This window comes from Phyllopteryx taeniolatus, chromosome 22 (assembly GCF_024500385.1).
Source record: "Phyllopteryx taeniolatus isolate TA_2022b chromosome 22, UOR_Ptae_1.2, whole genome shotgun sequence".
Taxonomy (NCBI): Eukaryota; Metazoa; Chordata; class Actinopteri; order Syngnathiformes; family Syngnathidae; genus Phyllopteryx; species Phyllopteryx taeniolatus.
Window position 1 is genome coordinate 1,241,347 of NC_084523.1, and position 27,541 is coordinate 1,268,887.

The following is a 27,541-nucleotide window of genomic DNA, read 5'->3' on the forward strand; positions in this document are numbered from 1 at the left end:
TTGAACTTTTTACACTTTTACGTAGTAGGCCCAAGTGTCCCCAAGTTTCTTTATTACTGCAAGCCATTGTAACATTATGCAGTTGGAACATTAACACTGCACTAAGAGGAGAATAAAATACTATACTTAAATAATGATTCAATTAAAATTGTATTGCACGTAAATGCTTCATTAAAAAAAAAAAAACATTGAACTGCACGTATTATACTTAAACGTTAAATACAACTGAATTGTACTTAAAAAATGTACTGCACTTGAAAATTCACAAATGTGTACTGTACATATAAAGTCAAATGTACTGTACTCAAGCTTTATTTCATTCTAATATGTTTGATTGCTTTTCATATTTTAAATGTTGCAAATGTCATGTGTTTAAATGAATGACTCTTTTGCATACCACTAGAGGGAGATGGTGTACCACCAGTGGTACTTGTATCACACTGAGACTCACTGCTTGAGACAATGAACAGTTACTGATAGCTGTAACCATGCCCCCCCCCCCCCCCCCCAAAAAAAAAAATTCAAGTACATCGACAGAAAGCAGCAACTCAGCTGTTACATTTGACATAACACACATGTTATTATAGGTGCAGCCAACTATGTCCACTTGATGTACTGCCGCAGGTGTTACACGTGTTGGTGCGTGCGGTATCAAAAATTCCGTTCTTGACGACTGTGTGCGACAAAACACCACTCGGTGAACCGTGGTCCCGGTGGACATTCCTAGCGGCGATTGGACTAGCCGAAGCTACCGATGTGAGGTTAATCCACATCCTGGGCAGAGATAGCGCATTTTTCGTACTCTCGGACCTGCGCACATCACATGAAGACTGTGTCGCATTGCTAGCTGGAGATTTCGCAATTTCACAATTAACACAATTAATTTCACAATTAAACCGTAAGTATGGCAGTAACTAAGTATGCCTTCTGGTGCTGTGTGATGACGTGTTCTTGCTGCACTCTCAAGTTCAACGCGCGCCATTTGTAACCTCAAAACGGAGCGGCGCAAACCGAGGACCCCTGTAGACGCCTTTACTTTTCTACTACGCGCACTATTCCTGAGCCTAAGCGACAGCACGCTGTTCACTGTGGTGAAAAAGTCTGACCAGTCTTTGACCTCAGCAGCCTCTAACAACTCAGCACTGATCTGGACTTTGCTAGTACTTGGTGGGGGGGGGAGAAAACAAAAACAAACAAACAAACAAACAAAATAAAAATAAAAACCTTTACTTGAACTTTGAACTCAGTTACCTCTAACAGTCTAGCTTGGCAGGGAACCAAAAAGTATGGATTTGACTTTATGATCTGGAGGACTTATTTCTGCATTTACCTACAGTATGGAGCAAGTCAAGGATTCATATCGGCTCCGGAGGTTTATATTGTACCTTGACCATGTTTGTCCGTATTAACGATGGCTTTTTTTGGTTTTGTTTTTGCTATGAATTCAAGCCTTTAACTCTCGCACTTATCTGACCCCATCTCGTTCCATTCATGCTTTTGCTCGCGCTCTTTCACCACCGTCCCAAATGCTATCAGGCTGAATGTTAAACCCCGTGGAAGTGTTGTTGCCCACAGTCCTCGGCCGCTTTTGCACTCTTTGCAGCACTACAATAAAACCATGGATGAAGCTTGTCATTCCAGTCTTCTGGCCCGGGCCTTACAAATTATAGCATATTAAAAAAAAAAAGAAAAAAAAAAAAGGAGAAAACAAGGAAATAAACTAACATGCATCTTTAAGGAAATTAAGTTACATGCCCACAGCTGTTTTTGTTGGACAAGTTATTAAGAATGGAATGTAAGATTTGGAATGGTCATAGATTATATTGGAGGGGCAAAACAAACTTGTTAAATACTGTAGCAAATATTATGGTCTGATCTTAGAGCAGATGCACCAGATGGACAAAAGTAAAGTGACGCCAACAGATCAGGAATTTACAGACAAAACTGCAATAATGATGGATGCATTCCATCAATTGACTGGACTCCAAGGTGGGCGTGGCCAAAGCCTCTGCATCCTCTATAGCTTTGGTGAGATTACTGCCACGGATGGAGCAGGTGTCTGCAAAAAAATTCCACTGCCATTTGAAAACTCCCGGCCCATACCGGCATCCTTTAATCCTATTAGGCCTAATTGAGTGAAGTCGACAGTCTTTTTTCAGTTAAACTATGTTCACAGACTAATAGGATTTAAAAGGAGCGGGGTGGGTGGGTTGGGTTGGGGGGTGTGGGGGGGCAGAAAGGTACAATGCGTGCAGAGTAGTATATGGTGGCGGTGGTGAAGTGGACCATGTGCATCAGGGACCCGCTTGAGACTCCACGCTGGTTCGGGGTTCTGTGTTTACGAGGGAGGGAGGGCAATGGGCCGAGGTCTCCCTGGAGGCTAGATAAGCACAGAGTGGGGTGGCGTGTGTGTGTGTGTGTGTGGGGATGGGGGGGCAAGATTCACCTAATTGGTATTCAGGGACCCCTAGTGTGTTTGTTTTTCTGCCATTTTCATATGAGTTGATCAATAACAAAGACATGGCCCACTGAATTTCCTCCTGAAAATCAATTTGTTAAAGTGGCAGAACCATCGCGTGTCTTTTACCGTTATTCAGATTGCATAACGGCAAGAGTGTCACGGGTTTAATGAGCAGTTAGGATCATTTATGCACTTGTATTCGCAGAGTTTGAAGGGCAACATGGATTTATGAAGCTGTTTTACGGCTTTACCGTTATGCACTTTTGTCTTTACTGTTATAAAAAGAAGTGTATTTCAATGGGCCACCACCTTTTGCGCTCTCAGTAATGCCTACAATTTGAAATCATCATTAACTTTTGCAAACAGGACTGTTTCCGCATGGGAGACATTTATTTCCCCATATAAAAAACTAAGGCAGCATAAAAAAAAAAAAAAAAATTGTTAAATTTGAATTTCTTTGTGTCTTTTTGAAGTGTCTTTACCGTTAGCGATCAAATTATATGAAAATGACCCATATGTAATACCCACAAGAACGCGCCGTTAAAATGGGGGAACATCTCCATTGAAAACTATAGTGATAAAGTGCATGATCAAGTTTGTGTTTATGCACTGAGACAGGATGACTGACAATCTACACAGACAGTCCAAGGGATAATTAAACTCTGATATGCTTATTATCACATTAAAGGGGAATTGACATCACAGACAACATCTTCTCCTAATGTGATTACTCTAATCGTGCGGAAAAATTGAATTTCCTTTTGTTTCCTACTCATCCTGTTTGAATGTCAGTCTTTATGAAATACACCAAGCACACATCTTAGTTCAAATGTCCCCGATGCTGCTCCTCTTCCTGTGTGAGACAATGTGACTCACAGTCGTCCACGCTTACCCTAAACAGAGCAATGCGTTGCAAATGGTCCGTTAAAACTGGCCTCGACTGTGAAAAATGGACAGACACAAACCCGCCTCTATAGTTCTGGGAACCTGAGGAGCTCAATGTGGAAACCGTGGCGGAAAATAAGGCAGAACAACTCACGAAGTCCTGAAAATATGAAACCAAATTTTGGTTCTAATGGGTTGTTTGGGGACATGAGCTTTCCTCTTTGCTATTGGCCACAATTCAGACATCAAGCGGTGCCCTTTAGAGGTGTTCAATGTGCAATCGAGGCCTTCTAGACGGCCTCATTAAAACATGTACAGTCTGTGTACGCAACTGATCTGAGGTTAGCAAGATCTGACAAGATGGCGTGAGGCCTTACTTAACCCGATGAGGCCTTTGCCGTCCGGAATCCACTCGACATTCATAGGCTTGTCAATTAAACGTGACGTCAATGAAAGGTTTAGGGGGGGATTTTCCAATGTGTGGAAATGATGAGCACAAGTCAAGGTGGCACAGTCCGGAACGGGCATGTGGGCGGGCATCCGATGTAGTGCCATCCTTGCGAAGACAGACAGAGACGGCTTCCGCAATTGGCCACGTGACCCCCCCCCCCCCCCCCCCCCCCGACCCTGCTCAGAATAATTAATGAATAACAGAGGGGATAAAGACAAAAGGCGCAAAGTGGTCTGCCTGAGCGGCAGGCTTGGCGTAATACATCCAAGAATGCTGTTAATTGGCCCTGCGGCTTTCATTCTTTGCCCTATTTCTTTCAATTCATTGACTCAAAATAATGGGTTCAGGTTCATTATCAACAGGTCAGAAGCTCTGGGAGTGCCCAAATTCTATGTGCCAATCAGAGCCCGCCGGCGCATGTGGACATGTGGGAACGCTAAGCTTTGCCCCCCGAAAATTCCACAACTTGTCTGTGTTTATTCTCGTACCTGTTCCGAGAGATAACAAGCGGAGGTGCATGTTTTGGTCAACGCTCCATCCTGAAACAATGCTGGAATATAACTGGTATGGACAGGTACGTGACCATGACGGAACCTACTCCACTGTTATTTTCACATAATGCCCGCGTGCCGCTGAGCGCTCTCAGCATGCGACGGCGCCTTTAACATAAATACCAACCATAAACGTGCAGAAAAGACAGTCGCGTAGATGACCACATGAACAAATTCTGGCATCATGTTATATTTTCATGATTTCCCAACAAAATGTCAAAATTTATGAGTGTGTCATGTGGCTGTCCCAAATACAGAGCAGCTTTGTGATATATTGGCGCCGCTGCAAATTCTAATTGAATTAGATCCAAACTGATATAGAATTCATTTCCATTGCAAAGTTCCTGGATAATTGGAGAGCAGTGATGTTTAGTGCACAGCGACATTTGTTGACATTGGGGTAGCAATGATTCCCTGAAGACTGTTGCTCTTCAAATACGAACAACGATAATTATCATTATACAGAATGTAAAAAAAAATAAATACAAAAATCTAGAATATTACTGTACAAAATCTTTGGGGTGTCAATTTATGCTATACAAATATACACAACCATTCAAGAGTTTTTGGTCATTCATTTAAAAAAGAAAAAGCACTGTTATTTTCAATAATGATATAGAAATACAGTATTGACATTGTTCATGTGGTAAAAATAGCAACAACAAAAATGTCTTTGACATTAATAATTGCCCACTAACTTTAGAATGGGAGGGTATACAGAATTCTTGCATAGAGTATTTGCACTTTTCCTGCCTTTGTTTTATTTTTCTACCCTATAACGACATTGGTTTGATACACATTGGCAATGTGTGTAATTGTTCCATTTAAAGGCCTCCTCATTCCATGGTATTCACTGTTGTTATTCAAAATGGTGCATTTTGGGACACCCAGCATTTGATATGACATTTTCTTGTGCACATCCTGGAGAAGTGAGGAGGTCTTTAACTTACAGAGGTAGGCAGTAACACACCGCATTTGCTCTGTTGCATTTACTTAAGTCAATATTTTGGGGATCATTTGTGCTTGTCAGAGAAGTTTTCATGCAACATAACCTTTTAGTTTTACTTGAGTATTTTTTTTATCAAGAAGAAACAATACTTTTACTCCATTGCATCGAGCTACGTTCCACTCACTACTTGCATTTTTATCTGTGACTTCTTTCACATGGCTCTCTTGCACCATTCCAACTTGGCCACTAGTGACGCTTGACTCCATTTGACCAATCAGACAGAGCCAGGCAGTCACATGACTGCACACAAAGTTTTCGCGGCCTTGCCTGCATAGAGGAGTGAATAATTTTCCTTTAAAAAGTTAAAAATGTAATCAAAATGAAATTAACAGCTGCAATCCTCAGCTACTCGGTGGGTGGGAAGCATCATCATCTGTTTTTAAGGGTGGCAAATCACGTTGTTGTGACTCAGATGCTGATGTATGTCCTTTTCGATTTACATTACTGCAAGACTGTGACTTCTTCCCATTCAAGATAAATTGAAACAATTCAAAACTTATCAATATACAGCCTAATGACATGACTTTGGCTCACAACACAATAACTGTTTGTCCACGTTTCAGCCAGCTGGAAGTTGACCCGTTTGATGAGAGAAACAAAGAAAGTTTAAGACCATTTCTTGCGGCTGAATTTGCCCTAATTCATGTTATTTTATAAAGATTTCATTCATTGGTGTTTCACTTAAAATGATATTGTTGGGCAATATCTCAATTTGCACATTCCTATTTTAGATTTGACAAAACCCCCTCAAAGAATTATTTGGAGGATCACTTTTTATTTGAGCTAACAATATTCTACCTTGAATACACTTTTTGGCCACTTCTGTTAACTTAACATAACTTTGTGTGCCCACGACACATTTTTCGCTTAGACGAAGTATTTCAGCCATCCCCACGTCCGTCCACCCCCCCACTCTGTTTAATTGCCATACATGCAAGGTTTCCCATACCTGGGTGAGCCATGTCAAGCAATTAATACCCTGAAACACGCCTTTTAAGTGAGTCTTTTGGTCTTTCGGCTCCCCATTGTGATGAAAAAGATTGGTGTCGTCTCACGTTAGCCTCGTCGCGCAGGTGTAAAAACGCAGATGAAGAGATAGACGGACGCAAAGCCGATCAAGAGAGCGACAGAGACAAACATCAAGGCAGAAAAGATGAGAAGAAGCCAGAGTAAAGTGCGCAAATATGTAAATGGCGACATATTTTTAAGAAATGACTGATGAGAGGGAACGTTTGAGGTTACTTCAGGTTGTTTTCTCAGCTTTAGGATTGACTTTGGCTTACATGCAGTACTGAAGGTACTGTATGTGCTGCATAAAACTGAAGAAACAAAATCCCTCCCCATTTTGATGTCACCATTCCAAACATCACACAAGAAAATGAATAAGGGGAAAATGGGACTTAACTCTTGTGTGTTGGATGTGGGGGAGGCGTGGTTGGCAAAGGCAGAAATTGAACTCAGGCACAGTTCGTTATTCACTTAACCGGACTGACTGACTGGCTACTAGATGCGAGAGTACAATATTTACATACAGTGTCCATACCGGATCGCAGACCATCAGTTCGATATACCTTGTTTCAATCAAATCCAAAAATACATCAGTACGGTTTAGTGTTTTAACCAACAGCCATATCAAGCATTACAGTTTGACGGTTGAGCAACAGTGGCTGATCACGTTTATATGAGAGTGCAAGATTTATACAGCAGACCATCAGTTATGTCTTTAAGATGCTTAGCAGTATGATTCCGTGTTTAAACTTTTGGAGTCGAATGGCTGATCTGGTTGTAGTATGTATTCCGGGCCACCAGGCGACAGTGTCGCTGTTATTGAACATACAATATGCACAAGAAAAGCTACATTGGCCACAAAAATATGAATTTCTGGAAATTCTGGATTTTCAGCATCAAGCTCATTAGTCCAATGTTGCCCCCCCCCCTCATTTATGATCCACAGTATGGACAAATGTACTGGGACAGCTAACATTTACACCTACAGAAAGTAAAACTGGTGTAAAATGTGGAGTTGATAATTACTTCCCTGGGAAGACTTGCTCTATAGTGATTATCAGTGTTTTTGGTTGCATTTGGCAAATATTTTTTAGCTCCACTGGTGTTAAGATGTTAAGATTAAATTCTTCCACACCAAACTCATCCCAACAATAAGTGGAATGTGTGTAAAGAGAGAATTGTCCACAATTTACTGGTAAAATGACCAATACAGATTTAAGGGGAGTTTTCAATCTAACCATTGGTCCCGAAACGTTTGGGTTGGTTGCAAATGTTATGGGCAGACCCGAAAAGGCGTGCGGAAGCAAGGTAGCCTATATCGACCCAAGTCGTACAGTTTAAACGCAATGGTACCGAACACCAATGAAATGTATGCAACTTTTGTCAATGTAAACCAACTAAAGCTGAACACTCCCAATAGTATGACCACCGTGCATCTTCCAGACAACATTGTCGTAATACCTTATAATAACAAGAGATGAGTTGATAGGACCTTCACTGTCTCACAGTTTTATCCAATCATGGTTCCGTGAGTATGCTTCAGCTTGGTCTTGAAGTCTTTTGGAGCTCTCACACTCATTGTGCCTCCTCTTCCTCGTCTGCTGGAAAGAGAATCGCTGGCCCTCTTCGCGGCTCCCGTTCAAGGAGCACCAAGATAGCTGAGCAGAGCAAAACACAAGCCGTTCTTTGTGTCCACAGCACAAACCGTATAATATTAGTTCGGCTAACGTCAAAGCTTGATCTAATTTTCTGCTTAGTTCTCATTAACAAGCTATTGCATTATTTCATTTCCCACAATCGAGTTAAAAGCGCAGTGAGGGGGAGGTTTAATCAACGTATGCCCACCAAAAAGCTTTTGAACAGTGTACCACAAATGTGGTCAGGGTGAGAAGGACGCTCTTTTTGATGCCACATTAAGCTTCAAAGATCAGACTTTGAAAATTCACTGATGGTAATTTTCACTCTTTTTTTGTGGTTCAAATTACTCAAAGACAAAAATTAAAGAGCATTGATGTCCTACCACCGCAGTTTTGGCAATTCCCTCAACTTCTTCCTTTGCTCTCACTGCGTGTTGGCGCATATTACAGCAAGAGTCAGAAGGCACTTTCGTGGAGTATTGTTAAATCTTATCCGGTTCCCTCTTCTCTCATTATCTAATCTGTTGTACCCTGTTCTCTTCTCTTTTCAAATTTCTCACACTGGATGCTTGCCAATTTTACTGTTGATATCTTCATCCTTTAGAGACAGGACGAGTTGGCCACTCCATCATTCCCTGACAGTATTTATCTATATTATCTTCAGTTCCATCATGTAATCAATCATGTGCGTACTTCCATTATGACTTTATCCACGTAGTAAAACTGCCAAGGAAAGACACAAAAATAATTCCTAAAACATTTCTGCAGTCCTCCAAGAAAGCAGAATGATTATCTTTGTGTTAAATCAAACATACGCAAACATCTGGTTCTACAACCCCCATTCCAATGAAGTTGGGACGTTGTGTTAAACATAAATAAAAACAGAATACAATGATTTGCAAATCATGTTCAACCTATATTTAATTGAATACACTACAAAGACAAGATATTTAATGTTCAAACTGATCAACTTTATTGTTTTAGCAAATAATCATTAACTGAGAATTTTATGGCTGCAACACGTTCCAAAAAAACTGGGACGGGGTCATGTCTGAGAAAGTTGAGGAATGCTCATCAAACACCTGTTTGGAACATCCCACAGGTGAACAGGCTCATTGGGAACAGGTGGGTGCCATGATTGGGTAGAAAAGGAGCTTCCCTGAATTGCTCAGTCATTCACAAGCAAAGATGGGGCGAGGTTCACCTCTTTGTGAACAAGAGCGTGAGAAAATACTCGAGCAGTTTAAGGACAATGTACAATTGCAAGGAATTTAGGGATTTCATCATCTACGGTCCATAATATCATCAAAAGGTTCAGAGAATCTGGAGAAATCACTGCATGTAAGCGGCAAGGCGAAAACCAACATTGCATGCCCGTGACCGTCGATCCCTCGGTTGCCACTGCATCAAAAACCGACATCAATGTGTAAAGGATATCACCACATGGGCTCAGGAACAGTTCAGAAAACCAATGTCAGTAAATACAGTTCGGCGCTAGATCCGTAAGTGCAACTTGAAACTCTACTATGCTAAACAAAAGACATTTATCAACAACACCCAGAAACGCCGCCGGCTTCTCTGGGCCCGAGCTCATCTAAGATGGACCGATGCAAAGTGGAAAAGTGTTCTGTGGTCCGACGAGTCCACATTTCAAATTGTTTTTGGAAATTGGGGACGTCGTGTCGTGCGGGCCAAAGAGGAAAACAACCATCCGGACTGTTATGGATGCAAAGTTCAAAAGCCAGCATCTGTGATGGTATGGGGCTGTGTTAGTGCCAATGGCATGGGTAACTTACACATCTGTGAAGGCACCATTAATGCTGTAAGGTACATACAGGTTTTGGAGAAACATATGCTGCCATCCAAGCAACGTCTTTTTCATGGACGCCCCTGCTTATTTCAGCAAGACAATGCCAAACCACATTCTGCACGTGTTACAACAGCGTGGCTTCACAGTAAAAGAGTGTGGGTACTAGACTGGCCTGCGTACAGTCCAGACCTGTCTCCCATTGAAAATGTGTGGCGCATTATAAAGCACCACTGTCATCGGCCTCATCAAGGACGGTGACGAGTAGGCATATTGACAGGAAGTCTGTCGGCTGGAGCTGTGTTGCGGCTGACACAACCTGGAGCTGAACACGCTCAAGACTGTAGAGATGATCGTGGACTTCAGGAGGCATCCTTCGCCACAGCTGCCCCTCACGCTGACCAGCTGCCTTGTGTCAACCGTCGAGACCTTCAAGTTCCTGGGAATTACAGTCTCTCAGGACCTGAAGTGGGCGATCAACATCAACCTCGTCCTCAAAAAGGCCTAGCAGAGGATGTACTTCCTGCGGCTTCTGAGAAAGCACGGCCTGCCACAGGAGCTGCTGAGGCAGTTCTACACAGCGGTCATCGAATCAGTCATGTGTTCTTCCATCACAGTCTGGTTTGGTGCTGCTACAAAAAAGGACAAACTCCGACTGCAACGGACAATCAAAACTGCTGAAAGGATTGTCGGTACCCCCCTACCCACACTTGAGGACATGCATGCTGCCAGAACTAAGACAAGAGCGTGCAAAATCTTCTCGGACCATCCACATCTCGTTCACCGGCTCTTCCGGCTCCTTCCCTCAGGTAGGCGCTACCGATCAATGCAAACTAGAACTAGTAGACACTCCAACAGGTTCTTCCCTCTTGCTATCAACTTCTTAAACAGCTAACTTACAATTCCATTGCAACATGCTGGCAATTTTTTGACTTGAGTTCGTTGTCACATTTCTGTCGGGCCAATTATACATTACACGTGCACTCACTGTAGTAGTCTCGCCACGCTGCACTATTTGCATATCTGTTGTTGACCAATACTGGCCACTCATGACAGAGTAGCATCTGCTCCATTTGCACACTGATCGAGGAGTATCTGCAACATTTGCACAATCAACACTGTCCCAGATTATCGCACTACTCGCTTGAAGTCTCTGCGCCCTTTGCACAATGTTCATTGCACCGGACTATTGTAATATTAGTCTTTTGAACTGCTCTAAGTGCTAGAGGACTTTTTGTACAATTGTCAAAAAAAAACAATAATAATAATTTGTACCGGCATTACCAGATAACTAGCAACCCTTTATTGCTCAGTGACTGTTTTTTGTCAATGTCTTTATGTCTCAAAAGTGTTCTCTTTCAATTGACTGTCTGTTGCCGTACTAGCGCGGCTCCAATTACCGGAGACAAATTCCTTGTGTTTTTTTTGGACATACTTGGCAAATAAAGATGATTTTGATTCTGGTAAAAAAGGACAACGGAGAGTCCGTAGTGTTGAACAGCTGAAGCTGTACATCAAGCAAGAATGGGAAAGAATTGCACCTACAAAGCTTCAACAATTAGTGTCCTCAGTTCCCAAACGTTTATTGTATGTTGTTAAAAGAAAAGGTGATGTAACACAGTGGTAAAAATTACCCTGTCCCAGCTTTTTTTGGAACGTGTTGCAGCCATAAAATTCTAAGTTAATGATTATTTGCTAAAAACAATAAAGTTTATCAGTTTGAACATTGAATATCTTGTCTTTGTAGTGTATTCAATTAAATATAGATCGAACATGATTTGCAAATCATTGCATCCTGTTTTTATTTATATTTAACACAATGTCACAACTTCATTGGAATTGGGTTGTACGGAATACAACATTTTTGCCCATTTGCTGACATGTTACGGACCAAACCAGGAACTGAATCATAATCAACTTAGGTTTGTGCATTTTTTTTGCCCTGTCAATTTGAAATAATGTCGTTAATGCTGTATTTCTACAAAATATTTAGCAAAACAGTCGACTTTGAAAAGGGACAATTTTTTTGCAACGGTATCCGGCACCCTTGGTTGGGAGCACCTGTTTAGTTGATTAGGACATTGCAAACAAACAAGTAAACTGCAACTATAATTATCTTTCACAGTTAGTTTTTCGGAAAAAAATCGCTAATAAACAAAAAACACTATTACCTATCTCTAAACATATTAGAAACAGCTATCTTTGTGAAATGAATATTTCTCATATGTCTTGGAGCTGATTGACTGGAGACGTACCTAATGTTGAGTGTGTGCACAGTGCAAGGATGGCGATTGAGGCATGTGCACGTCGTCTACAATTCCAATGCAGAGTTCTTGTGAACAGGTGCACAAAAAGGCGGCCTAACCAATTTAGCTGCAAAAATTTTATTATTCTATTTGACTAATCTCAGCTGCTTAGCGCTGACAAGGGACTGACCGCACGCATGCCCATGTGCCCTTTTTTCTCCTTTTATTTTTTAATTGTACAATTGAGGCGGCAACTGGTTAGCACATCTGCCTCACAGTTCTGAGGACCGGGGTTCAAATCCCAGCCCCGCCTGTGTGGAGTTTGCATGTTCTCCCCGTGCCTGCGTGGGTTTTCTCCGGGTGCTCCGGTTTCCTCCCACATCCCAAAAACATGCGTGCTAGGTTAATTGAAGACTCGAAATTGCCCGTAGGTGTGAATGTGAGTGGGAATGGTTGTTTGTTTCGATGTGCCCTGCAATTGGCTGGCGACCAGTTCAAGGTGCACCCCGCCTCTCGCCCGAAGATAGCTGGCATAGGCTCCAGCACGCCCGCGACCCTAGTGAGGATAAGTGGTACAGAAAATGGATGGATGGATGTACAATTGGAGATGGAAGAGAGTTCAGTCGTTTCATTTTCTCTTGTTTGAGTATTTATTATTATTATTTTTTTAATCAGAATCAGAATCATCATTATTTGCCAAGTATGTCCAAAAAACACACAAGGAATTTGTCTCCGGTAGTTGGAGCCGCTCTAGTACGACAACAGACAGCCAATTTACAGAACACTTTGGAGACAGAAAGACAAAAAAAAAACAGTCACTGAGCAGTAAAGGGTTGCTAGTTATCTGGTAATGGCGGTACATTTATTTTATTTTTTTTGACAATTGTGCAAAAAGATGCAGAGTCCTCTAGCACTTAGAGCAGTTCGAATGACTAATATTGCAATAGTCCGGCGCAATGACCATTGTGCAAAGGGCGCCGAGACTTCAAGGAGTGTATGCGGTTTAAAGTGACATGTAGTGCGATAGTCTGGGACAATGTTGGTTGTGCAAATGTTGCATTACTCCTCAATCAGTGTGCAAATGGAGCAGATGCTACTCTGGCATGAGTGGCCAGTATATGCAAATAGTGCAGCATGGCGAGACAACTACAGTGAGTGCACGAGTAATACATCATTGGCCCCACAGAAATGTGACAACAAACTCAAGTCAACAAATTGCCAGCATGTTGTAATGGAATTGTAGGTTAGGTGTTTAAGAAGTTGATCGCAAGAGGGAAGAAGCTGTTGGAATGACTGCTAGTTCTAGTTTGCACACTAGTTTAAACACACTCATTAGCACGTCCCATCAGTAAAATCACTAAAACTGATATCCTGGCTGCATGCGTGGCACAAAATAGCCTCGTTCTTCAATCCATGACACAATATTGCCCCTGTCACATCCCTCATTATGATCTGATTTGTAATGAGGAAATGACATTAACAGGCGGACAAAAACATCATTCTTTAAACATCAATCTTTAATTCGTTGGGGTGCACTAAATAATAAAATCGTGTAGATATGAGTGTTCATGTAGAGCACTATTATACACTATATTTTTATGTAATTCAATTGACCAGTAGTTAGTTAAGGCAATTATATCCTAAAATATGTTTTTAAACTTAAGCATGTCTTGTGCTGCTGAATAATGCTATATAAATCCAACTTTATCATTATTAGTTATTATTATATCTATATCTATTTATGGATCTCGTGCATTACTTTTTGTGCAAAATCCAGCAAAATTCTTGAGACCCACTTGCTCGAGGGGTAAATGTGAGTTAAAGATAATATAAGACGATAAAGTTACGGATACAACCGTAAATACATAACGTGGACCGAACTTCAAACTTTGGCGACAAACCTGTTAGCATTATCGTAATTGGGATATTAACAATGAGCACATAGTTTTCCATGTAATTCGGTTAAAAATGGCTGCAATATTTAATTCATATGGGGATCATTAAAAGTGCAGCGGTGCCGCGTCTGTCTCCATTATGCATTCCTTTTCTAGCAGGATAAAACAGTCCTCAGATGTGCGAGCCGAACTTTGATGCGTGGCCTCAGAAGCCGGGCGGGCAGTTACAAGAACTCCCTGATGTTTAAAACATGCCGCGTGCGCCGGGCGACTAACAAAGGTAAGCACTTGTGGCGCCCCAACGCCCCCGAAAACTGGACTTTTCATTCAGCACGATAGAAATGACGATACAACATCACACCTCAAATGCACAGCATGAGAGGAAAAATCAGTGATGGGCAAAATTAACAATCAAATACTGATTGTTGATTTGACTTGGCTGATAAAACCCAGGAGAGAATCAAAGCCCCCCCCCCCCCCCCAAAAAATTTTTTTATGAGCAGCGGCGACTGAGACTCAGAGCTAAAACACTTCACATTAAAATAAACAGTAGCAAAAGTGGCTTAGTGCAGGGGTGTCAAACATTTTAGTTTGCGGGCCACATTCGCCCCAATTTGATTTCAAGTGGGCTTGTCCAGTACAGTCGTGGCTTAATGGGCTTTAAAGTCATCGCACCATACAAACTGAAGTTGGAACTATTAAAAAAAAAAAAAAAAAGGGTGCAGTTATCACTCCTGTTTTGTAAACATATACATATATGTTCCTTTGCTATATCACATTTCACCTTTTCCGGATTCAGTGCATTGTGTAAATCCCCCCCACCCCCACATTCATATCGCGCATAATTTGCCATACTGTGGGATTTTGAGTGAATGCTGTAAATTTTTTTTTTTAAATTAATTAAAACAAAAGGAATAAAATGTACATACTGGTGTTCAGTACTACTGTTCATTACTGTATGTTTAGTTAAGTTCTTTAAGACTATATAAGAGTTAATGAGTCTGGGGAGGTTCATACAACTTTAACATTTGTATAAATCATTTCTAAAATTTGTGGTCAATACTTCATGGATCTTATCTATTATGAGGGTGGTCCGGAATCTAACCCCCGCAATAAACGAGGGATTACTGTACATAAAAAGCCATACAAGTTGTGGCAGTGCATAAAGTAAAAAACAACAACAATCCAACCAACCTCTTTTGAACTGAAGCGGTTGACTGATATTTTGCAATATTCATAGTCCTAACATGTTTCTACAGGAAGTATTTATTTTCTCAGAACTGTATTGCGAAGGTGGCACAGCATTAAATATGAACTAGGCTTACTTTGCACCTGAAACTTGGCATCACTTAGGCCTTCACGAGCGCATCAAAATCCGGTGTCAAATTGTGAGTAGCAGCCAATTTCAGAATGTCATTATAGTGGTAAGTGGTCATCAGTGCGCCCTCGAGTGGACAAAATTAGCAACAACAGTTAATTTGACTGAAAAACAAACAAACCCTGCTCTCAACGTTAAAGACAAACACGTAGTGACATGCTACATTTTCCCGTTAAGCTTCTGTTTTAATTTCAATCGCATACATTTATGCAGTAGTGGTAGTGAAACCCAGTTTTACTTTTGTGACTGCAAGCTTGCTTCAAAATTAGCTTGCTTCCTGTTAACCTTCTGTTTTAATTCAAATGGCAGACATTTACTGTTGGGCTTGAACTAATTGGTTGCTGACAAGCAGCCAAACCCATTCCGTGCCTTATGCAGTGGACAAGTTGGGCTTGAACTAATTGGTTGCTGACAAGCAGCCAAACCCATTCCGCGCCTCCTGTCGCGGTGACTACAAGACCTTTTCGAAATGAACATGTGATCAAGTGTCAGAACGATCAGTAAAACGTGATTTACAGTCAGCAAGGCGTCGAGCGACAGTCTCGTGGACACGCAAGTCCAACATGAGCCTCAGATGCCGGCGAAACATTTCTTTGGTCACGGTGATGGACGCGCATTCGACCTTTCATGAGAGCCTCCATCAGTGGAACATGTGGAGCAAATCCAGCCAATACCAGACATATCTGCTCACTGTGTATTAAACGCTAATTTTTTTCAAAAGCATAAACTGTCTCGACTGGACTTTACCGCATTATTGAGATCTGATATGCTTTATCAAGTTTTGCGTTGATGGTTAATTGCAGCGTATCAAATTCAAATGTGATTAAATGGAATGGCTTCACTGAGTATAATCAGTAATAGAGTAACAGCCTGCACCTGTGTGAGTTTTTTGTAGACTTAACACCGATCTGATCGGCTTGATCGGTATCGGCCGATAATGAGCATTTTATGCTGATCGGCTTTGTCATAATTCGTTGATTCGATCAATGACGTCATTGATCGGCTCCGCAAAAAAGACACGTACTCCGCGTTGCCATCGAGTACAGTATATTTGGATCCTGAAGCTGGTTTATTTTTAGCCTTGTCGCATGTCTTTTGAGGTAGTACTGTAAATATCTGACAAGCAATAAAGTTATTAAAAAAAAAACATGTCGGCGGTGTGGGACAGACAACACGTAATGCCGGATCAGACGACAAGACAAATTTGCTCTTTCACGACTACTGCAATAAAATCTTGTATTCCGATACCACTGCATCCCATCTTTACGATCACTGGGCTTTATCTTGTCAACTCAAACGCGACCGGATACACGCGTTACCACGGCGACGGCAACAACAATGGATCGCGCCGTGTGTATTATAAGAACAAAATGGGGAAAAACGTGTGCTGGTGTTCACTAGTGCTCGGGAGAGGACTTTCATTCAAGGCTTGCTTGAGGTGCGTTCACGCACTTTTAATATGATACGGCTCGCAAGCAGGCAACAAAACGTTATGTAGCCTAGCAAGCTAGTGCTAGCACTAACGGTTGTACATTAACATGCCAGCGTTCTGTCGAATCATGCTCTAAAGTTTCGGTGTGTGTAAAGTAATTTAATTATTATTTCTGCCATTGACCTGACTGATTCGAATACCTGACCTGAATAGAGAATACTTTTGAAGCGACTCAGTATACAGTACACAAGTTTATACAGTAAATGAACAAGTCATTTAAATAGACACATTGCTTCATCTTGTGATCAGATCGGTGATACGGTTATCGTTTTTTTTTTAAACTTGGTGATCGGCCCCAAAAATCCTGATCGTGTAAAGCCTAGTTTTTTGGTTTTTGTAAAATGATTTTTGGGAAATAAGAAAATCTTTTTGATGTGTGTGGGAGTTATTTTTGGTCTGAGTGTTTTTTTTGTGTGTGTGTGTGTGAGTGAGTGTTTTTTGGACGTGTCGGAGAGTGTTAGAGGGTTTTTTGTTGTTGTGAGTGAGATATCTGATGTGTGAGAGGAAAAAAGATATTCTAAATTAATATTTTTCAAACTTTAAATGCCAAATGTCTTTACCGTTAGGTGTCCTAAGTGAAATTTAATGATTTTCGTCAGCTTTTCTGAAGATGCTAATTAGATTGTATGTGCATTTTCCATGAAAACTAACACAAATGCATCTTAGTGTCTTCAGAGTTCCTTTTTTTGTTTGTTTTTACAAACGGTCCTCCTTTGTCACTCAAGCTGTCTTTATTTCCCGTGAAAGACACTGAACAGTCTCATTATGTTCCAATACACCAGAGGGATCTGTGTGCAGAAATGCCAGGATGTAGCAGCCATTTTGCATTCACACAACAGCAGGCGGCAAAATAAATGGTGTAAATTTCTTAGATCTGAATGAATATGTATGAATTGCAAAAGTGCCAGAAATATTGCTTGTCTTTCCCGTTATTATAATTGTATGTGTCAACAAGTGTGTTTATTGAGTAGTTAGGATAATTTAGGCACCTGTCGCCACAAAGTTTGAAGGGCAACCCGTAAGTTGCGTAACTCACACGATTTTTATGAAACTGTTTATGTCTTGACTGTTATGCACTTTTAACTTTACCGTTATAAAAAAAAAAAAAGTCAATTTCAATGGGCCACCACCGTTTGCTCTGTCAATAAGGATGGCCTTTACTGTGAATGCCTAAAAATTTGAAATCAGCAATAACTTTTTAAAAATAGGCTTACTTGGGGCTGTTTCAACATGGGAGACATTTACCCATATAAAACCAAGGCGGAATAAAAAAATATATATCTGAAAATGATCCATATGGTCTCTTTATAGTGCAGATTTTTACCCAGCGCGGTTGCTTGCATCTGGAACAGAACTCCTGTGATGTACGGGGATCACTGTATTACTTTTACTTCATGTTTGTAATCATAGGAAAGGCAAAATGAAGGGACGCCTTGCAGGACCAGTGACAAGCGTGTACAATTTCAAATGGCTCTTGTTTGTTTGCTTGGGAGGAAGAAAAAAAAAAAAAAAAAAAAAAAAAAAGGCCTGAAAGGGGGAAGTGCATGTCATGGAGATAACCTGGCAGAATGTGCTGAATTTCCTGCAGGAAGGAAAAGTGCGGCGATGTGCATGCAGAAGCAACTTATTAGCATCTCTAGCTCTCTTTCTCTCACGCGCACACACACAAACACACAGGGCCAACCGCCGTCGGTGTTTCTGCTTCTGTCAGGTTTTTCTGTAACGCACACACACACACAGAGGAAGCGGCCCGTGTTGCTCCCCAAATAAGCTGATGTGTCATGCCTTCCTTTCCTTGCTGATATTTCTGCAAAGCTGACGAAGGTGGGACCTCTTCGTCTTCTTCCTCTTCTCTCGTCCCCTACAGTGAGAGACCGAGCTCCGAGAGATTGGGTCCCAAGTTTTCGTTTTCCCCTGGCCGCGTGCGCTATGAGTCGGTGTTGCGTGGTCAAAGTGGTCACTCTGACGGAGATCCAGCTGCTGCAGGTAGGGCGAGGGGGCGGGCGCACACCCATGCTTTGTCGCATCAGCAGAAACTCCACCAGCGCATCCAGTTTCAAGTTAAAGATAAACGCCGTGTTTGTTACTCACGGCCACTTGTTAACTAGCTTTTCAAATGAATCGTCGAACGGAAACGAATCCGAACCTCCTGCAGCTCAGGTGCCAAGCTCAAGGCCCATGAGCCAAAAGCAGACCTCCACTTCATTTTATGAAGCCTGTGAAAGTTTGCCACGATTTTCAAAGATTGATGAGTTAAAATTTTGGGCATTTGTAGTAAGGGCAAACCTGGTTGACAGAGCAAATGGTGGTGTCCCGTTGAAAAGGTAAAGTTAAAAGTGCATAACAGTTAAGACATAAACAGTTTCATAAAAATGGTGTGAGTGTTGCCCTTGAAACTGCGGATACAAATGCATAAATAATCCTAACTACTCATTCCACCCATTACATTCTTGTCTTTATACAATCATAATAATGGTCAAGATGTGCAATAGTTCAGACACTTTCACCAATTCATACATATTAATTCATCTCTTCTCCATAACACCATTCATTTTGCTTTCTGCTATTGTGTGAATGCAAAATGGCTGACTCATCCTGGCAATTCAGCTCACAGAGCCCTCTCGTGTATTGCAACAACATAAGGCTCTCTCCAGTGGCATTATCGGTAAAGACAGCTTGAGTGAGAAAGACGCCGAAGACTTGATGCATTTGCGTTAGTTTCCATGGAAAAGGCAAATTAACCAATAGGAGAAAAATCCTAGATGTCCAAAAATGTCATTTGTAATGATAATCAAATGCTAGCGCTTTAATGTATTCATACGCCGGGGCGATTATGAGGGGTGTAACGGTGTAGGTATTAAGATTCAAATTGTTGCTACAGTTACCACACGGAATAAATCATCAAGTCAGCTTGAGCTGCACGTCTACTCTGTAAACAAACGCACTGCTGCTCAGCCTCTGGCGATAGGATTTTAGTGGTTCGTCAAACTTATTTGAAATGTGAATATCAGTGTAGCAACTAAAAAGCCACTAGTGTCTTTGTACCATAATTGATACTGATCCCCGTCACTGAACTGTTAATGTTGCATTTCCCGAAAAAGTTCAGATTTAAGCTTTAACAGCTTATGATTAATATGATTAAATAATTAGTTTTCATTATATACATGACTGTTTATTTATTTGTTATAACTCACACGCCGATGTATATTTTGTGTTGCACACCACACATGGATCCAGAACACACACATGCAGGCATGCAAAAAGTACTTGAGCTGGGGTGGTGAGGACGATGCCTTGCTCAAGGGCACCTCAATAGCACAAAAGCACCAATCCAGCAACTAGTTGTCTTATTTACATTTTGTGTCTGTAGTGGGACTCGAACCCGGGTCCTGTGACTGCAAAGCCCAAGTTCTTATTTGTCTTTCGTGTATTGGTACACTGACTGCTCACTCCAAACGATAAGCAGTTTTGCTCTGCATTTCGTGCACCCGAACTACGATTTCTGGTGTATGGTTCCTCCCCACCTGACCATTATACATTCATGGAGTTTTGCAGTTATAAGCAACCCGCGCAATGCAACAATAACAATGATGTCGCCCGTGATGAAAACAAGTTTAACAACCCTACGGGTGTTTGTCCATCGTGTACTCATGTCTGCCAGTTTTTCATAAGCAGATGGATTTTTCTGAAGTGAAAGGAGAAGTTGAGCAAGACTGAAACTTTGTTGCGCAAGAACTTTTCTCTTTGAATGAGATTGTTTGTTGGCCAGTAAGAGCAGCAGTTACTCCGATTCCATGACTTTTAAAAAAAAATTTTTTTTATGACACCTCAATCCACCATGTCAAAGGCGGAAGGCATCACACTTTGGGAAGAATGTGTAAGAATGGGGGGAGAGAGAAAAAAAAGCGGACTTTTGCACATTTACATAGATCAATCTATCTATCGATAGATCTAGCTAGCTACCTAGATCTAGATTTATCGAGCTAGATAGCTCTAGATATATCTAGCAAGCTTGATACAGTTAGATAAAGCTAGCTACCTACAGGAGGCAGCTAGCTAGCTAGCTAGATAGATAGCTAGATAGATAGATAGATAGATAGATAGATAGATAGATAGATAGATAGATAGATAGATAGATAGATAGGTTGTCAGGCTGTCTGTCTGACAAGACATACTTTATTCATCTACAAGGGAAATTCACTTAGCAATCAACGGAGGAATGCACTGTATGACCGCCCATGTGCAGCATGGATGTTTCCTGGAAAATTTGCCATGATACACTTAATGCAAAGTCAGCATCTGCGAGCGCAACTCACGTTTTCAAAACTGCAGATGGGGCTTGGGGGGAGGTTATGTCACTGAGGACCACTGAGTCGCTTGTGTACTAAGATCACTGTCACTTGCAGAAGCGTAAGCAAAATTAGCAGAATTTCACACTGCACTAGGGTTACTTGTATAATCATTGACATAACAGGTAACCGAAGTGTTTTTGTACTGAAATGAAACCTGTTTTCCACCAAATTTGGGGAAAATGTCACATCAAAACTCAATTGGAGTTTGTGCATCCCTACTGAAATGAATGGAGTTTCCACCAGGGGCGTGATTTGGGTGAAGTACTGATTTTCGCCGTTTGGGGCGCTCTAGTTGGCAAATGCGTAACGTCTCCCCTCTCAGGTGGTGTACTTTTCCTAGTCTTGAGGTTTCACAGGCTGTTCCAATATACTTTGCGCACGGATGTCCCAGCTCCAGGCTGGAAGTGCCAGTTCCAAGAATTTGGGCATCATTTTGGAAATTGTGTGAAATTTGTAAAAGTCGCTCACCATCTTTGTTGAGTTCTGTGCACATGTGCAGCGATGCTCATGTCATTGGGAAATACAGCGGTGCCTTGATAGAAGAGTTAAATTTGTTGTGACCATGCTCATAACTGAAAACACTAGCATCGCAAATCATCTTTTACCATTAAAATGTGGATCCGTTCCAGCTTTGCGTTAGTTTGTGTGTGTAATGTTTAATGAGGAAAAATAGCACTCCGTAATATTGAGCTTCATAAAAACATACAGTAATGATATAATTCAATATAATAAAAAAACTATGAAACAGTTTTTGTCACGCTGCATCAATTGCACGGCCAGTCTGGTGTGCCCGCCTCAGCCACCTGGGGGCAGTAAACGTCAGACAGACAGACAGACAGACTTTTGTTCATTGAGGCGTTATTATGAATCTCACTAGTTCGAGGCAGTGCTGCCTGGCACGCCAATCATATTGCAGCGGGGGGTGTCCTGCCTAGAACTCAAGCGGGATTCATAATAACGCTTTATTGAAACGTCTCATCTCCTCTCGCAGCTCATCAGTACGACGCTAACGTTGGTCGTTCTGTGCAGAGGATAAAGGATATGACTGAGAGCACTGTTATCGTCTGCCTGCATGTTGCACCGTTTGTGTTCAATCCTCTCAAATTTGAACTCGCAAGTCAAAGCAAAAAATCTGTCGAGCGACAGCTTGAATCGAGTCACTCGTATCTCAAGGCACCGCTGTAGTCAATTTTGTACCAATATAGCACCATATTCAATGAAATGAGAGCATGTTGACCAAATGCATAATTTGGTGATTCAAATGTGCCCAAATTGCAGTTAGGGGAGCTGATTCCCTGTTGCCATGTCTATTTGTATATCCATCAGTCTATTTTCTATAACGCTTATAGAGCTGGAACCTACCCCAGCTGACTTTGGGCGAGAGGTGGGGTACACCCTGGATTGGTTGCTTTTCAATCGCAGGGCAAAATGTATAACACGTGCAAAAAATCTATGTAACAACATGAAATATTGACTTCAAATTTGTATATCACCATGTGGGATGCACTTTATGTCAGTGCTGTTGTTGTTATTGCTCCATTGGATATTTGAGGCCCTACTTAAAGTGTGCATGTCAGGAAAAGTGTGGAAATGTGTGTTGAACACAAGTGAGCCGGTGAACTCAGCAGCGTCAAACAATGCCTTGATTGTTGCAGCAGGTGCTTAGCACAGCTCAGCATCCCCAAAAAGAAACACTCAAGTGTCTCAAACAAAACAATTGGGAGGAAAATATCTGGATTCTTCTCTCAATCCTGTTCCTGTGATTGTGTGTGCAATGCATGTGAGTGTGTAGGGCCATTGATAATCCTCCGGCATGTCCTCTTCACACATGCACAGACGCACCATTGTGGAGTTCAGCTTTGGCGACTGAAGCACCGTAACCTCTCCAATCTAATCAGATTCCTTTAAGTGGCTAACAAGCGTGTCTCCGTCATTTACAGTAGCGAAAATGGTAACGTGAAACCAGAACAGAACACACACACACACACACATACATACACAAGACAACAGGCTGTGTAGCAGCCCTGGCTTGGCCATCGGAAATTTTTTTTAGTTAATATAGTTTGACTAACAACTGGCATCTTGTTGAGAGAGATAAGACCTCTCAATGACGACTGACAAGATGAGTATTGTGGTGAGGACGCCCTCAGTTAGGTACATGCCAAGCGAATAAGAGCAGCTCCAGTTTATGGAGGGGGATTTACTTGCTAACTACCAAAACATTGCAATGTTTTGTAGTGTTGTGCTAGTTCAAATGTCACCAATAATCATAGACTTCTTCCCACTCACTTTTAAACATGGAAAAGTAAATTGTTTCATTGCTTATTACTCCCTGGTATTTAAAAAAAAATAAATCTATTGTTTTCATGTTCAAGATAAATGATCAAATCAAAAATCAATTAATAAGCACATTCATTTGAGTTCTGGAAACTGATTTTTTTCTTCTGTTTAAGAATTGAAGGAAATCTGATTGTGGCCCAGTAAGGAACTACAAGCCCAATTCCAATGAAGTTGAGATGTTGTGATAAACATAAATAAAAACAGAATACATCCATCCATCCATTTTCTGAGCCGCTTCTCCTCACTAGGGTCGCGGGCGTGCTGGAGCCTATCCCAGCTATCATCGCGCAGGAGGCGGGGTACACCCTGAACTGGTTGCCAGCCAATCGCAGGGCACATACAAACAAACAACCTTTCGCACTCACATTCACACCTACGGGCAATTTAGAGTTTTCAATTAACCTATCATGCATGTTTTTGGGATGTGGGAGGAAACCGGAGTGCCCGGAGAAAACCCACGCAGGCACGGGGAGAACACGCAAACTCCACACAGGCGGGGCCGGGGATTGAACCCCGCTCCTCAGAACTGTGAGGTGTGAGGCTGACGCTCTAACCAGTCGCCCACCGTGCCGTCCCCTTCATAAGGGGTCACACATTTTCAATGGGAGACAGTTACGGACAGCAGGCAGGCCAGTCTAGTACCCGCACACTTTTACTACGAAGCCACGCTGTTGTAACACGTGCAGAATGTGGTTTGACATAGTCTTGCTGAAATAAGCAGGGGTGTCCGTGACAAAGACGTTGCTTGGATGGCAGCACATGTTTCTCCAAAACCTGTATGTACCCATGCCATTGGCACTAACACAGCCGCATACCATCACAGATGCTGGCTTTTGAACTTTGCGTCCATAACAGTCCGGATGGTTCTTTTCCTCTTTTGCCCGGAGGACACGACGTCCACAATTTCCAAAAACTATTTGAAATGTGGACTCGTCGGACCACAGAACACTTTTCCACTTTTCATCAGTCCATCTTAGATGAGCTCGGACTCAGAGAAGCCGGGGGCGTTTCTGGGTGTTGTTGATAAATGGCTTTTGCTTTGCATAGTAGTTTCAAGTTGCACTTACGAATGTAGCGCCGAATTGTATTTACTGACATTGGTTTTCTGAAGTGTTCCTGAGCCCATGTGGTGATATCCTTTACACATTGATGTCGGTTTTTGATGCAGTGCCGCCTGAGGGATCGAAGGCCACGGGCATTCAATGTCGGTTTTCGGCCTTGCCGCTTACATGCAGTGATTTCTCCAGATTCTCTGAAACTTTTGATGATATTATGGACCGGAGATGATGAAATCCCTAAATTCTTTGCAATTGTACGTTGCGGAACATTGTCCTTAAACTGTTCGACTATTTTCTCACGCACTTGTTCACAAAGAGGTGAACCCATCTTTGCTTGTGAATGACTGAGCAATTCAGGGAGGCTCCTTTTATACCCAATCATGGCACCCACCTGTTCCCAATTAGCCTGTTCACTTGTGGGATCTTCCAAACAGCTGTTTGATGAGCATTCCTCAACTTTCTCAGTTTATTTTGCTACCTTTCCCAGCTTTTTTGGAACGTGTTGCGGCCCTAAAATTAAAAATAAAATAAGTTAATGATTATTTGCTAAAAACAATAAAGTTTATCAGTTTGAACATTAAATATCTTGTCTTTGTAGTGTATTCAATTAAATATAGGTTGAACATGATTTGCAAATCATTTTATATATTCATGGATAATTGTTCTCTGAATTTCCCAGTCTATCGCTACTCTTATTATTTCCGTGTAGCATTTGAGCCCCTTGTACACAAATCAGCTTTCTGTGGCATCACACAGCCTCGGAACAAAAAGCGCCTTTATTATTTCCAAGAGCGGACATCCTGAATATTGCGACGTCAGTGCAACGGATAGTAAATAATTGAATTGTTCTGAAATATCATGGTGCTCGACCATTCAAACATAAGGTCAAGCGATAACTGAATGATTCTTGTAATGGATTAGCTGGATTTGGTCATGGAGAATTATCCATTTAGAGATAAAGAAGTTCAGGCTAGTTCATAAAATGTGCTTTTTTCTTTTACCTTTGAGTAGAGTACTAAAGACCTCAAGATAGTGTTTTCAATGTGTTGCTTACAATACATACACTATTAGATCATCTCAAAATAGTAAACAGGCCATAAGGTAATAGAGGCAACAGTGAGCTTCATTGTCAGCTCAACAGAAGTAATTAAATGACACGTTTCGGGTGAAATACAACTTCCGAAAATAGTCGTCAACGTACTGTAGCTTAAAGGCCTCTTTATACTCCCGCGCTCGCTCGGCCAACAACGCCCGCATTGCATCACGTGACCGACGCATTGGCCTGCGCGGCCCCCCTGCGTCACTTGACGCGTACACGGCAAATATTGTTGCTGGGCGTAGAATGCCGCGGAGACCATCTCTCGTGATTGGTCCGTTTTAGTCACATGTTGTGATGAAGTACTCAGTGTGCCCCTAGGTTTAACATACCATCTACGCTGCCACCTTCTTGATTGATTTTGCAGCATAATTAAACGGATCATCTGGTCATCTAGGTCCATTTGTTTTCGCAGACACCGTGCCACGGTCGCCATTGTTGTTGCTTTTTTACTTGTTACGGAATGGAAAGTAAAAACGGTTACCGGAAATGGCCACAAAATGCAGAGGAAACTCCATCCTGTGGTTTCCTAGCCAATAACAGCCGTAGCGAGTGCGCTCGAGTATAAAGGCAAACGGCGCCCGCGCGAATATAAAGAAGCCTTAAGACCTCGCTTCACTGACGCCATTGTTGGCGTAATTCAGGGGTATGAAACTCATTTGTGTCGCGGCCACATTGTAGTTATGGTTTCCCTCAGAGTGCCGTTAAGATTTTGAAATCATATAAATATTGAATCACCTCCTTATAGTATTACATAGACAACAAATTGATAGATGAATAGTTTGGAAATCGAATACTTTGCAACTATTGTTTAAGTTACTGTATTGTAAAAAGAGGTTTGGTAAAAACATGGTTGGTAATATTTATTCGATATGACAATTACATTTTTTTCTACACATTTTAGCAAGAGTCATGGCAGTTCAAGCACATGATTTGCTTTAGCTGGCCACATAATACGATGTGGTGGGCCAGATCTGGCCCCCGGGCCTTGAGTTTGACACCTGTGGCGTAACTGATCGTTCTAAGCGTTCCATATTGACAGCGAATGAATGAGAAAGGCTGGTTAAAAATGGCATTAGTGGAGTTATTTAAAACCACTACTGGAGAACAAGGGTCATTTGTGCTGCCACAACCCCTGAAGCAAGCAGAAGAGGACCTTGGGAGCTAAGCGCCGATTGGCCGCTCAGACAAAAAAGGGCGGTCCCAGTGAATTAGTGATAGACGGTAAAGGCAGACGTCCTGCAGTGATCAAACCTTAGGTGATCTGACAGCCGGCTGTTTGAAGTGATTGTCATGCTATGTAACATGAAGGCTTACCCCCAGCTTTGGGCCTAATTAGTTCACTTAGGGCCCTTTATAAAGAGACTGCTGGGACACCAACTCAATAAGGAGCCAGAAGATCAACAGACCAGCAACAGCAGACTTGGATCCCGAAACTTGTCCTGCTGCTATAAGCAAACAAACCGAATCTGAAGACTTTTCCGCTTCGCTGAGAATGCCACACTTATCCGACAGCAGCTACTACACGATGCGGGATGCAACCAGAGCTTCGAATGTAAGACAATCAAAGCTGAGCGCGGTGACCACTGTTTGTAAGCAGTTTGTTAATTGTACATATTTACAGGGATCTTTGTAGCCTGAATCAAAGAAACTGTTTTGTTTGGATTGTAAACTTAAATTCTGTTGGCGGTGATGCATTTTTTCATTCCGAAAGAACATTTCAGTCAATTTCGAGAAAATGCAGCCCAGCTGTTAGCATGCGAAAAAAATGACATAGCTGTGACTCACGACTAGTTCTGCATCCTGAGTGAGATCATCTTCTCGCAACAGCCACAACACCTGTGCGAAATATGTTAGTCAGAAATTGTCCACACT

The 27,541-nt window shown here is 41.8% G+C and overlaps 1 protein-coding gene across 7 annotated transcripts in view; it reads left to right on the forward strand.

Annotated features, from left to right (window-relative positions):
- Positions 1 to 27,541, forward strand: part of tfec (transcription factor EC) — a 46,912-nt gene that overhangs the window by 11,572 nt on the left and 7,799 nt on the right. Inside the window, exons 1-2 of one of the 7 annotated variants that reach the window (XM_061761228.1) lie at positions 20,913 to 26,925; positions 27,006 to 27,221. The exons of 2 other annotated variants lie outside the window; for them this stretch is intronic. In XM_061761228.1, coding sequence (XP_061617212.1) covers positions 27,162 to 27,221 — 60 coding nt within the window. In that variant the 5' untranslated portion in view covers positions 20,913 to 26,925; positions 27,006 to 27,161. Of the gene's footprint in view, positions 1 to 4,301; positions 4,372 to 17,807; positions 18,807 to 20,912; positions 27,222 to 27,541 lie in introns of those variants that run through there. 4 more of the 7 variants (XM_061761230.1, XM_061761229.1, XM_061761227.1 and 1 more) reach the window with 4 other exon arrangements.